The 14,431-nt window shown below is 36.1% G+C and overlaps 1 protein-coding gene across 4 annotated transcripts in view; it reads right to left on the bottom strand.

The window, feature by feature from the left end:
* The window catches only part of LOC106870227 (rac GTPase-activating protein 1), a 46,683-nt gene that overhangs the window by 21,080 nt on the left and 11,172 nt on the right, over window positions 1–14,431 (bottom strand). For 2 of the 4 annotated variants that reach the window (XM_089350928.1, XM_014916243.3), the window contains 6 exons: window positions 7,522–7,600; window positions 6,116–6,257; window positions 4,899–4,959; window positions 4,289–4,413; window positions 2,412–2,556; window positions 508–661 (listed from right to left, as the gene is read on the bottom strand). In XM_089350928.1, coding sequence (XP_089207054.1) covers window positions 508–661; window positions 2,412–2,556; window positions 4,289–4,413; window positions 4,899–4,959; window positions 6,116–6,257; window positions 7,522–7,600 — 706 coding nt within the window. The remainder of the gene's footprint in view (window positions 1–507; window positions 662–2,411; window positions 2,557–4,288; window positions 4,414–4,898; window positions 4,960–6,115; window positions 6,258–7,521; window positions 7,601–14,431) is intronic. The other 2 variants (XM_089350929.1, XM_052967192.2) reach the window with 1 other exon arrangement.

The raw sequence follows: 14,431 nt of genomic DNA, 5'->3' as shown, positions 1-14,431 counted from the left end.
CAAAGTATAGTTGCAGTCCAAAGACCATAACAAGTAAAAGAGTAATTTTACTTTATGAAAGATTAGAATGTTTTGCTTTATTATTATCAAATATATCACAAATCTTTAGCTCAAAAATAAAGCCAAAGTAATTATAATGAAAGGTGTGGCTGTGTGGTAAAAAGCTTGCTTCCCAACCACATGGTTCTGAGTTCAGTCTCACTGCATGGCACCTCGAGCAAGTGTCTTTTACTATAGCCTCAGACCAACTAAAGCCTTGTGAGTGGATTTGGTAGACGGAAACTGGAAGAAGACTGTCATATATACATGTGTGTGTGTGTGTGTGTGTTTGTCTCCCACCACTGTTTAACAACCAATGTTGGTATGTTTATGTCCCTGTTACATAGCGGTTAGGCAAAGAGACCAATAAATAAGTTCTGGGCTCGATTTATTTTACTAAAACCCTTCAAGGCAGTGCCAGTCAAATAACTGAAACAAGTAAAAGATGAAGTATTGGTTCACACAAACCTGTTCGTTTAAATTTGACATCAAGTGTTGGCTCACTAAAGCTTTTATTTAATAGGGGTTTGGGCAAATTTATTTCAGTGGTGGTTCTAGTTTGGGGTTGCCCAGAGTCGCTGTCCACATGAATCCTGGTCTTAGTGATGATGGATGTATCCCTCTATAATGAAACAAATAAATCAGAAATATTTTAAACAATCAACTGTACTACAAGGACATTTTTTTTTTCATAAATATCAAACTTTTTAAAAAAATAAATATTAGATATTGAAGTCCAATATATAAAATAATAAAATCTCAACATCTTTGAAGCATTTCTTTGCAGGAATTGTAAACCCCATTTATTTGATATTTCAGATAAGTGGGGTTTATGAATAATTATCTAGGCACACATTCTGGTCTGCTAAAAGCAAAATCTCAACATACATAATAAATATTTAATTAAAGAATTTATGAAAATGTAAATTGTGGAAAAAACCTTTAGAGGCACAAGAGTAATAAATGGTGAATGGTCAATATAAAGTCACAAAAAAAAAAAGACTCTTAATCTGTTAGACAATTTTTCTGCTTTTCTACCATTCTCCATTGACAGTCTACTATCATACAAAATAAACCAACAAAGAGAGTCTCTGTATGCTTACTCAAAATGCTAATAATTGCAGCAATGCTCGAATGGTGCTTTTTACTGGCACAGGAGCCAGTCAGCGGCCCTGGTAACGATCATGCTCAGATGGTGCTCTTAGTGCTCCACTAGTACAGATGCCAGTCATGCGGTGCTGTCATCGAATTCGATTTTGATTTCACTTGCCTCAACAGGTCTCCGCAAACAGCGTTTTGTGTCCAATGAAGGAAAAGTACGCATAAGTGAGCTGGTTACACCACTGGCATAGGCCACAGGTTATGGTCTCACTTGGCTTGCCAAGTCTTCTCAAGCATAGCATATTTCCAAAGGTCTCGGTCACTAGTCATTGCCTTGGTGAAGCCTAATTTTCAAAGGTCGTGCTTCACCACCTCATCCCAGGTCTTCCTGGGTCTACCTCTTCCACAGGTTCCCTCACTTTTCACACAGCTATCCTCATCCATTCTCACCACATGACCATACCAGCGCAGTCATCTCTCTTGCACACCACATCTGATACTTCTTAAGTCCAACTTTTCTTTCGGTGCTTATACTCTGTTGTGTATGCACACTGACATTACACATCCAGCAGAGCATACTGGCTTCGCTCCTTGCAAGCTTACGCATGTCCTCAGCAGACAAGGCCCATGTTTCACTGCCATGTAGCATGGCTGTTTGTACACATGCGTCACACATTCTACCTTTTACTCTGAGCGAGGCCCTTTGTCACCAGCAGAAGTAGGAGCTTTCTGAACTTTGCCCGGGCCATTCTTATTCTAGCAGCTATATATATATATATATATATATATATCTCGGAGTGGTTGGCGTTAGGAAGGGCATCCAGCTGTAGAAACTCTGCCAAATCAGATTGGAGCCTGGTGTAGCCATCTGGTTCACCAGTCCTCAGTCATGGAAAGCGGATGTTAAATGACGACGATGATGATGATCATGGGCTTCTTCCCGCTTCTGTCTACCAAATCCACTCACAAGGCTTTGGTCAGCCTGAGGCTACAGTAGAAGACACTGGCCCAAGGTGCCATGCAGTGCAACTGAACCCGGAACCATGTGGTTGGGAAGCAAGCTTCTTACCACACAGCCATGCTTGCGCTTATCTCAGTAAACTATAAGCCAAAGTTTTATCGGGCCTCACTCTCTTGATTTGAGCTCTAAACCAAGGACAAAACGAAATGCTGTATTATATTCAGTATGGCTCTTGGATATTTTCACTGATTTTTTTTTCTTTTGTTAACACTTAGAAATAATGAATTCAACAATATCTAAGATAACTTACGTCTGTTGAAATTCTTTTTCTTTTTGGTGGAGTACTGTTTTCACATATATCAGCTGACGAAGCATCAAGATCATCATCAGTGACATCATAGCTGATGTCTGACAAACATGAAGCGGAAGAATCTCGCAGGCGGTAAGCATTGCTTCTAAAAACAAAGAAGAAAGATATTTCCTATTATTGATCTTGAATCCTTTTCTTAACAGTTATTACTTCAAGTTTGTATAGGTTGAATGGAATTTTCTGAAGTGGATTTTCTATGACCAGATGCCCTTCTGGTCAATAACCATCACTTGTTTCCAGATATGGTAATATTTCCTCACGACTAAACCTGTTTTCACAGAAAGTGTTGCTCATTTGCAACTATTATTCGTCAAGGCAAGGAGACAGTAACACACACACACACATATATATATATATATATACACACATATGACAGCCTTCTTTCAGTTTCCATCTACCAAATCCACTCACACTCTTGGTCAACCTGGAGCTATACTTCCATGTAATAGGACTGAACCCAAGACCATGTAGTTGGGAAGCAAACTTCTTACCATACAGCCATGCAGTGAAATCTATACTTCAGAATTAATTAATTACCGTCAAATGCCAAAGTTCTATGTTGACCATATCTTTTGTTAGAAAGGAATCAACTTTTGCAAAACTATACATGTGCATTCTTTGAAGGTGGCCGGTATGGGTTGGACAAAACTCACTGAGGCAGTATTCTATTTCTATATCCAGATGCCTTTTCTCTTGTCAAGCCTTACCTATTTTTTAATGTACTTATATTCCAATGGTTTTCACACATGCCAATTGTTGAACACCAGGATACAGATTACAGGAAATGTTAACATAGCATCACTGCCATCAAAATAGTGTCATGCAAAGACATGCAGAAATAAATATTCACACACACAAAGAAATTTTCTACAGTGTCTACCAATTTCACTCGCAAGGTTTGAGGCTGTCACACAAGACACTCAGCCAAAGGGCCTCACGGTGAAATGGAACCCAAAACCAGATAGTTAAGAAGTCAACATCATTACCACATGGCCAATTCACCAGATTGTAGTGAGATAATATTACCAGTTTATATCATTCTCTTTTTCACTTTTGCACTGCACTGTACTGCCAGCCTACAGAAGGCAGTGGATATCTCCTACTCACCACACAACACATTTGTATAACTAGGGACATCACTGGATCTTCCAATCCTTCCACCTCTTCAACATTCAGGCTATCTCATCTTTCTATCCCCACTTCTTACTTATTATGAGGGATAGGCAAGAGGTAGGAAAAGACAAGTGGCAGCAGAGGTAATACATGGAAACTACAAGCGAGTATCAGTTCAAGTCCCACCAGATTCCATTTTCTCCCTCTTAATTAGCCAACATTCTCAGACACACACATACTTAATGTCAGGATACTATTGCTGTCAATGTTTTCAAGTTCATGAATACAAAGAAGCCAAAATAAAGCAGATCCTCAGGAGAAGTAGTTATTTCCAATATGTTATAGAAGTGAAGAAATGAGAGTTGGTCGATTACTAGTTTCACCTATTGATAGGAAGGCTGACAATCATTGGAAAAGTTATCACTGAACAGCATAAAAATATAGATCTACACCTATCTATTCAACCAGAGAAGGCAAGAGAAAAAAAATGAGAGAGGCATCGACCATATGTATTCATTTTGATATTTATAGTCTAAAAGTGATTTGATTCCCAAGACATCTCCCCAATCTCAATTACGTAGCAAATGGAAGTGAAGTAATTTTAACAGTAAGCAGTTCTATTAGGTACTTGGGCTAACTTCAATACATGTTAAAGTGTTGAATATATCCAACTAAAAATACAAAAAATGTAGGTCTATACATACCTTCTTTTACTACCATCTGACCGTTGATAAGAATTCAAGAAAGCTAATTTCTGCATGTCTTTTTCATCTAGTATCGATTTATTTTTATCATTTAAAAGGTTGCGTATCATTTCTATGAGATTCTCCTGCAAAGATAAGGATAAATACTTTATTTGAATGTCAAAAAATATTACGTTTTTTATTACTAAAGTTCTAAATAAAAAAATACTAATGCAAACTTGTGGTTACCATGTATGTAATTACACATTTTTTAGAGATAAATATTATTTCAAATTTTGGAACAAGGCCAACAATTTCGAGAGAGACCAAGTCGATTACATCGACCCCCAGAGTTCAATTGGTACTTATTTTATTGACACTGAAAGGACGAAAAACAAAGTTGACCTCAGCAGTATTTGGATACAGAACATACAGAAAGATGAAATGCCACTAAGCATTTTGCTCAGTAAACAATTCTGCCAACTTGCTGCCTTTTTTAGAGATAGATATTGAATTGTGAAGTCTATGAATGGAAACTATCAGGAATTATGAAACAACTTAAATTTAGTGATTATTATATTAACTGGCTCGAGAAAAATCAATGTTTGTTAGAAATTATAAATCAACTCACCAATGTGACTCGGTCATTCTCTACTTGTGATCGTTTTTGAAATTCAAATTTGATTTGGTTTCTGCAGAAAAAACAAAATATCATCTTAAAGGACATTCTTCCTTTAAAACATTATTTCCCCTGCCATCTATTCATGAATTACGGCACCTACTCAAATATACATTCTCTTCAATGTACACTTTAGACAAGAGCAAACATGGTCATCCATAAGTTATCTACCTTGCATCATTACAATTTAAATCTGTTTACATACCTTTCCAAATACATTTATGTTTAGAAAGACCTGGTTAAATTTATCATGAAAGGAGTTCCAGCAGTGACCATCCCACTATTTTGTATATCATGGACTACATTATCCAATGTGTCCTTTCATAAGATGGTAGTGCAATGCGCGAAATACGGCTGCTATTTCTAGCAAGTTGAGCGACCATTGGATCATAATACGTTTAGTGTCATGAATTTTTACTTGTTAAAGGAAATTGGGCAGAACAGACGCCATAGGCAGGCAAGTGAGCAAGTGCATAAGAGAGAGAGAAAGAGAGATCTTCAATTTAGATTGAAGAATGATCTAATAACTATAGTTAGTTGAAGTTCAGAGAAGAGTAGAAACAATAGACAAAAGTGAGAGGGATAAGCCAGTTAAGGTTTGAGCCAATATTTAAGTGACTGAGTAGGACTCAAACCTGATGATCATGCAGCCATTGCTATTTGGTTATCAGTTAGATGCAGGAAAAACAAAAAAAAAATTGAGTTATTCAGTTGAATAAAGTCTCTGGAAGTAGAAGACCTTGTGTGATTATGGTTTAACTATGGTGCTTTATTATGTATAGTTGGTCATCATTTAAAATCCATTTTCCATGCTGGCACGGATTGAATGGTTTGATAGGAGCTGACCTGCTGAAGAGCTGCTTGGGCTCTTATGTCTGTTCTGGCATGGCTTCTATGGTTGGATGCCCTTCTTAAAGTCAACCACTTTACAGAGTGCACTGGATGCTTTATTGTGGGATTAAAGTCCAATAACTAACTAATGGTTAGAACATACAGGCAAGCTCCACATCACACCAGGCTAGTTAGCTTTCTCTTCAAACTTATTTAATCAAACATCCATATATGTCAAGCTGTGCATAAATCACTTTCTCTCACAATTGTGAAGGAAAAAAAAAACAATTAAAAAACTTGCTTTATCAAGCAGAAGTGCCAATATTTTAATAAATTACCGTGCATGCTTCAACTCAGTTTCCAGAGTTGCTCTCAGTTGATTTGATTTACGTAGTTCCTCTCGTAATTTTACTATTTCTTTTTCTGCAGCAAACCATTTTACAAAAGCTTTTTGGACGTTACTAACAAAATTTTGGAATTCTGAGATAAAATACAGATGAAAGAAAAAACATGAAAAGAAAAGTAACACCTCAGGACTACTTCAATACTAAATTAAAAATGTCCAATGAATTAATATAATGAATTTTAAGTCACTTTTGCATTTGCAACTATGTCTCCAAAAGAATGTCTCAAACCATTCTGTACTGATTCAGATAAATAATTTGACAAGTGAACAGACAATGTCTAAAATTGTGAATGTTAAAGTTGAAAAAAAAAAAATGATAACCCTTTTGATATCAAACTACCCAAGACTTACCCCTTGTTCTTTGATGTGAACTTCCTGTAAACAACCAGGAAGCAGTCTAAATTAAACAATCAGGAAGTGGTCTAAATTAAAACCTTCCATCAAAATTTCATGTTTAATGTATGTTCCAAACACCAGTTTAATAGCCATATTGCTAAATGTTTCATTATTTTCAAAATTAATTGAAACAAAGGCAATGTATTTCATTAGAAATGTAGTAAATATCCTATCACTTCATGGTCTCTTATGTAAACAGGCAGCTTGATGAAATATATATATATATATATAAAAGAAAGGTATGTGATATACCATTTCCAAAAAGCAGTGGAAGTGAGAAAGTTTCATCTAGAATTGAATGTTAGAGAATCCAGTCAAAAAGATCATTTGAAACCAGTCAATAAATTCCATTTCCTTTCACTAAACAAAAGCACAATTTTTGTAAGAAGGTATCAAGGTCACCTTAAGTAATCTAATTAATCTTAACACTCCCTGATTAAAATGTTGACCTAGTTAGAATCATTTTTTTTCCCCCAGTTCATTTTTAATAATGATAAGCACAGAGCTATACATTTTGGGGTAAGACATGGTCAATTATATTTTCTCCAGTATCTGACTTCATATTTTATAAACCCTGGTAGTATGGAACAAAAAGTCAACCAAGGCAAGATTTGATCACAGAATGTAAAGATCATTAATTATATACCACAAGGCATTCAAATACATTGCACTACTGATTCTGCAATCCACTTCATATTTTGTTTCTGATAATTTTTTTCAGTTTCATATAAAGTACCTTTGATTCTCTATGCAAAACTTGTCACATCTCTTTTAATGTTCACACAATCAAGCATCTTTGTCTATGCACTAAATCTTTCAAACTGTTTTTTTTCAGAAGTCTGTGTGTAAATTTAAATAATACAATCACTATACTAATAATGAGAATACAGTATGAAAGCTGTTTAAAAACAAATTTAGAAAGCAAAATAGTTATGTACATACCAGCTTCATTTCCATTAGTAAGTACAAATTGGCTGGCTATTAAAGCATCATAATTGGCTACAAGGGAAGCAGTCTTCATCTGGAATAATGAGATTTAAGATTAAAATATATCAGAGAATTGAAATGAAAAAGGTTTAATTATTTTCAGATTGGCTAAGAAAATAAGTGGCATGCGCTTTTGAACTCTTTTGGTCAGTTTTTAACAACTAACAACGACTAAAGAGTTACCACAGGAACATGTTTAGAAATGGAGAGATGGAAAGGATAATTTTAAGAGAAACAAATTTTAACATACAAAAACTAGTTGAAACTTGGGTTCCAGTTGAATAGAAGTATGGTTTGAAGAGTGTTTAAGATACTATTGTCAATCCTAGTTTTTGATCACACAATGTCAAATCAGTTATACTGTAATCATTCCCCCTTTACTGAAACATCTAACGAGCATAAGATATTTTGTACTCTTTCTGTTTATGACAGACTTCAATATTCTGAGATTGCTAGCTTTTCCTTATCATAACTCTTTTTAGCTACATTTTATTTTAGATCTCTTATCAAATCCTTCTGAATATTTTTCACCATGTAATCCTGCAAAATCATCATCATCATCATCACCATTATTTAATGTCTGCTTTCCATGCTGGCATGGGTTGGACAGTTTGACTGGAGCTGGTAAAGCCAGGGGCTGCATCAGGCTCCATTGTCTGTTCTGGCATGATTTCTATGGCTGGATGCCCTTCCTAACACCAACCACCCCACAAAGTGTACTGGGTGCATCTTATGTGGCACTAGCACTTGCTGCTTTGATTACACATGTTTTCATTACTAAATGGCTACAATAGTGAAACGATGACATCTAAAAACCAAGGAACGAGCACTTATCAGTAGAGGACATACTGTTACATACTTTGCTTTGATGTATTAGAGTATATATCAGTAGGAAGAAAAGAATTTATCAAAAGTATAGTGGTGATAAATGTCAGTTTATAAGTGCATTATTTCAGAATGATGGTCGGACACAACCTAGTCTGCATGTTTCATTCAATTTAGCCACTGAAGAAGTTATCACACATTATTCTTATAGTTGTTATACTGCAGATAGTGAAGAAGAGAGCCCGGGAGGTTTGTTATAGTGTGTGATGCAAAGTGGGCAATGAATGTAGGGATGTGGTGGACGAAAGGATTTTTAATATTAAATTACCATTGAGAGAGAAAAAAGAAACAAGGATCAAGATTGCAGTAGATAAATGAAACCATTCCAGCCAGAAGTCAAGATAGTTGTCTGGGTCTTCTGAGTAAGCTTCTAGTAAAAAGGCTCAGAAGAAGGGGGCAATATAAGGAACTATGAAATAGTATACAAGATTATACATCAACTAGATTGTCAGGCTCTCTAAACTAAAAGACAACTGTTGAGAAACAGAAGATGGCAACTACTACCCTTTCAGTTTAGGCAGCACAGACAAAGAGGAACTCATTACAAGCCATTATTTATTGCTTCCAATGAAATGAAATTTAAGAACTGGAAGGTTTTATACTAAGCCATATATTAATCTTACTACTGTGGCAATGAAAAAATCCTGCAAGCAGGAGCAAAGAGTCAGTAGATGTAGGGGGGATGTGTATTAATAAAATTTAATCCTTTCAGGAATCACAAGGATCTATACAAAATACCAGTGAAGCAGGCACCTACTTCTCAAAGCCAGGTGAATTTAGGCAGTGTAGAACTAAGTATCTCACTGAGAGTTCAAATTCCAAAACAGAATGGATCATGTCCCAGTTCATCTGCAGGAAATATCAGACAATCTATCTCAAGTCACATTCTACCACACTGAAAGGAGAGACATGCTGAATGATATAGTTTTAGATAAGCAGTAACTGAGGGAAGAAAAGGATAATCAAGGCTGGAACATGTTTGATCACAGGTCTGTTCAGTCAAGGGTGACTTTGAATCCTATTTACATACATAGACTACTCTTAGTTTTACCAACAGAGTAGAAAATAGTTCAGTAAGGGAGGCTAATGAAATTAACAGATCCAATGCTTTCAACATTAAGTTTTTTTTTTAGTGGGACATGGAATTGTGAAAATCTTTCTTTTCACAGCAAACATATTACACCTATATATTTTTTCCAACCACTGGTGGGGCATTACATTTTTCTGGAAAGTTAAAGTGGGGTTGGGGGAGAAAATAGGTTGGCAAGCACTGGGCTACACCCATACCAATCGGCATTGTCTGTATTGCTCCAAAACTTAGATCAACTAATCTTAATCGAGTTATCTCTCTTGCTTACTTTTAGATTTTTAAATATCCCCAGAAAGAGAGCTTGCTAATTTCTTGAGTAATTTTAGTTGATTGAAGACTCTCAGCTTGCATGTGAAACACAACTGTATTTGTATTTGGTAATCAGACTGCTCCCTTGAAGTATTTCTCTCAACAATATTATTAAAATATTACACTTTGTTGGGATTGTCCTTTTGCTTCATTTTCCCCTCGTATCTGTTATTTGTTTATTCACATGTGATAAAAAAAATAGTTTGCTAATACCTCAGGAGTATTCAGCAAAATAAATATAAATACAGTAATGTCATACATACGTAATAAGGTGTGTTGAAAAATGTCTAATTAAAACCATCCAGGCAATTAGTAAACAAAAACTGTCTCTAGCTAAGGGTACTTAAGCAAGCAAGACAGAAAACTCCCAAAGTCAAACATTAGAGACTTTTGAAAATATGCAATAATGCACAATGGGAAGGATTTTTTGGTCTTTAACCAACTGATACAAGCAACAAACAAGTTTTATTTATAATTAGATCCCCTTTATGAAGTATATTCAACTCAGTTGGAAATAATAATAATAATGATAATTTCTTTATTAACCACTAAGGATTCATAAAAAAACATTGGAACAGTACAGGACAATACAATGTGGGGTTACATATAAGGTGTACAAAAAGTAAAAAAAGGACACAGGAAATGTGTCAAGTCCAACAGGAAACAGTTTCCTAGGGCTAAATAACAGTAGCATTCTTCCCTTTTATGCGGCTGTCACATTAAGTTGACAACATGCTATCACTTTATCGTGCTGCTACTGAGAGATTTAGAAATATATTATTTCTATTTTCAAAAATTAGTGAATGTATTTCACTTGAAGTATATTTATTTTCAAAGGTGGATAGGCATAGACAACTACCAAGCCATGCCTTTTTGTTGTTTTTGGAAGGATTCTAGCAGATTTTTTGAGTGAATCTGCCATTGTTGGGTGGTAGTGAAACAACTGAAAAAATGAAAAGTTACGCAGAGGCTACTGGAGGTTGAGATACCCTGGACCCATGTGTGCTGAAGCCGGAGAGGATGGAGTGGAATGAAGAGAAGATAACCAAGTATTGTGATATGATAAAGAAGGAAGGGTCAAACATAAAAATGACCCTGCCAGAGGAGGAAAAAAGAAAAATGGAAAACAAGACGGTAATATTCAGAACATTTTTGAATGTAAATAGGAGAATAGAACATGTGCCACAGGAAGAGGTAGAGAAAATGTTGGAGGAACACATAGGAGAAAGGATAACATTTTTTACAAGAGGAAGGAAATATGCGACTATATTAGTAACCTTTCATTCAGAAGAGGAGGTGAAAATATCCAACAACATGATGTTACAGGGAGAAAAATGGACGTTGATGCTGAACTGTCAGGGCAAAAGAATCGTCAGGGTGGGAAGAATCCCATCGTTGATAGACCCAGAATGGGTAATAGCTGCAACTTTTAATTCAGAGCTGAGGAAGAATGGGGCTATGGTATTGAAATAATCTGTGCGGTAAGCCCAAAATATTACAACGAAATGGCGGAAACTTTGGAATTACCAAACAGTGAAAAGCCAGAAATAATGTTAGAAGGGAGACCCCCAAAGTGTTACGGACGTGGTGAAAGAGGACACTTGAGTAGGAAATGCCCTAGAACAGCAGTGGAAATGGTAGAGGAGAGTGTCCAGGAGGATATAATGGTGGATAAAGAGCAGAAACAGAAAACAGAACATGATGGGAATTTTGCGGAAGTGAAACCCAGGAAAAGAGAGAGAAGAAAGTCACTAATGACAGTGGAATTGAAGAAATGTAAAGGAATGGAAGAGGAAACCCAACCCACGACAAGAAATTTTACCAGTAGAAGTACCAGTAAAGAAATTACAAGTACAGAATCATTCAGACCAGAAACAAGACAACCCAGAATTACGGAAACATAAAGACAGAGACACACAGACGAAACATATAGAGTTGCAGCCAAAAGAACACACAGGTGCATGAACACAGACGCAACCACAAGAAATCCCAAAACAGCAGAAATATAGAGACAAAAATTATAGTGAGATAGGACACCCCAACATAAAAGATTGCAAAATTGAAAGACATTGTTGGAGACACAAAAGGTAAGTTGATATAATTTTGGAAGGACTGTAACTGAGTGAAATATTTGTTTGAATTTTTTATAGAAAAAAAAAAGAAAAATAAGTAAATTTTGCAACTGTTGAATGAACAGGTTTCCAAAAGTTTTTAAATACTGTGAAAAACATTTGGTTGACTTTTACTTTAAAAAAAAATAGGAAAAGAAAACTAGTAAATCCTGGTTGAACATTTGTTTAAAAGGTTTATAATTTAAGGGGTAGAAGCGAAAAAGGAAGTTGTGGTTTCGCCTCGGAGCAAGGCTAGAAGTTATGTAAAATGTAAAGGTTTAAGGAAAAGGAACCCACGGTTTCATTTCGCAGCGGGAGTGAGATGGCCATCTCATTTGCATTGTAATTTATTCATTTCACATTCATCTTTGCATGTGTTTTTTGTTCCCACATGTCTTTGTATGTCCCCTCTGTAATTAGGCTTTGTGCTTGTAATAAAGAATGAAGCTAGCAAGCCACTTTTTATTGTTTTTTGAAGAATTCCAGCCGATTTTTTTTTTGTGTGAAATCACAATTGCTAGGTGGTAGTGAATAATTGAGAAAAATGAGAAGTTATGCAGAAGCTACTGGAAGTCAAGTTCTCCAAGACCCAAGTGTGCTGAAACGGGAGATGTTACAGTGGAATGGAGAGCTGATAAAAAAAGTATAAAGAGTGAAATATAAATATAAAACTGACCTACCAGAGGAGGAAAAAGCAAAAATGGAAAAGAAGACAGTAATATGCAGAACATTTTCAAATAAAAACAGAAGAATTGAAAAAGCACTGCAGGAAGAAATAGAAGAAATTTTGGAAAGACAGATAGGAGACAGCAGATAGAATTCTTTACGAAAGGAAAGAGATATGCATCTATAGTGGTAACCTTTGTATCAGAAGAAGAGGCAGAAAAGGCCTCCAGCAGGATAATACAGGGAGAGAAATGGACATTGATGCCAAACTGTTTGGATAAATGAATTGTAAGAATTAGGGTGGGAAGAATCCCACCGTGGATAGATTCAGAGTTGATAATAGTAGTGATTTTTTATTCAGAGATAAGGAAGTAAAGCGAAGATGTGAAGATGGGCATGATAAACCGAACCCAACAAGTGAAGTGGTGGGGCTACGGATTAGAGATAATTTGTGCAGTGAGCCCAAAATATTACAACGAAATACCTGAAACTTTAGAGCTACCAAATGAAGAAAAGCTGGAGATAATGTTGGAGGGGAGGCCCCAAAGTGTTATGAATGTGGTGAAAGAGGGCACTTGAGAAAGAAATGCCCTAGAGCAGCAGTGGAAATTGTAGAGGAGAGTATTCAGGAGAATATAACGGTGCAGAAACAGATAAGAGAACAAGACGGGAATTTTGTGGAGGTGAAAGCAAGAAAAAGAGAGAGGAGGAAGTCACCAACGATAGTGGAACTGAAGAAGTACAAAGCCATGGAAGAGGTAATCCAACCTACGACAAGAGGTGGGGAAGGTTCACTGGTGGGATCACAGGTGAAAGATGCATTACTGAGCAAAAGTAAGAACTTACAAGTACATAAACATTCAGACCCACAGACATGCAAATGCACAGAAGTATAGATGAACAGAAACAAGATAACTGAGAATTACGGAAACCTAAAAACATAGACACACAGACGAAACACACAGAATTACAGTCAAATGAACACAGACACAATCACAGGAAAGCCAAGAATTATAGAAATACAGAGACAAAAAACACAAACACGCAAGACACAACAGAAGTAAGGTTTATAATGAAATATAGGACACCCCAAAGTTAAAAGAAATTCAAAATTGAAAGACATTATGAAAGAATAAATCCACTGGGGCCAGGGGTGGATGTTGAACTTCGTGCCTCAGTGGTGAATTATGTGGACGAAAAGGAGATGAAGTGGTAAGTCACGATTTATTTTAAAGACTGTGAAAGACTGAGAAAAACATTTGATCAAGCTTTTTGTTTAAAAAAAAAAAAAAAAGGAAAAATAAGTAAATTGTGTAACTATTGAATGAACATTTGTTTAAAACGTTTTCTTTAAAATTGTAAAGTGAAAACGAAAAGGGAAGTCACGGTTTTGCCTCGGAGTGGGGCTGGAAAATTATTATTTAAAATGTAAGATCAAAAAGGAAAGGAAATCACAGTTTTATCTCAGAGCGGGGACGACATGGCCGTCTCATTTTTATTGTAAATAATTTCATTTAACATTCATCCTTTATGGTGTTTTTTGTTCCCACATGTCTGTGTATGTCCCCTCTGTGTTTGGGCCTTGTGCCTAAAATAAAGAATTCAGCTAGCAAGCCATGCTACTCCAGACCGATGATGAGCAATGTCTCTGAAACTAGTTTCTGGATGCTGGTTTTGCTGGGGGGAAGTGCTTGTCTCCACTTTGAAAGCATAAAGACACAGGAAATGTGTCAAGTCCAACAGGAAACGGTGTTTCCTAGGACTAAATAACAGTAGCATTCTTCCCTTTTATGGGACTGTCACA

The sequence above is a fragment of the Octopus bimaculoides genome, chromosome 4 (genome assembly GCF_046866305.1).
Source record: "Octopus bimaculoides isolate indiv1 chromosome 4, ASM4686630v1, whole genome shotgun sequence".
Classification (NCBI taxonomy): Eukaryota; Metazoa; Mollusca; class Cephalopoda; order Octopoda; family Octopodidae; genus Octopus; species Octopus bimaculoides.
The sequence above is the reverse complement of the archived record's forward strand: the minus strand, read 5'-3'. Positions and strand labels throughout refer to the sequence as shown.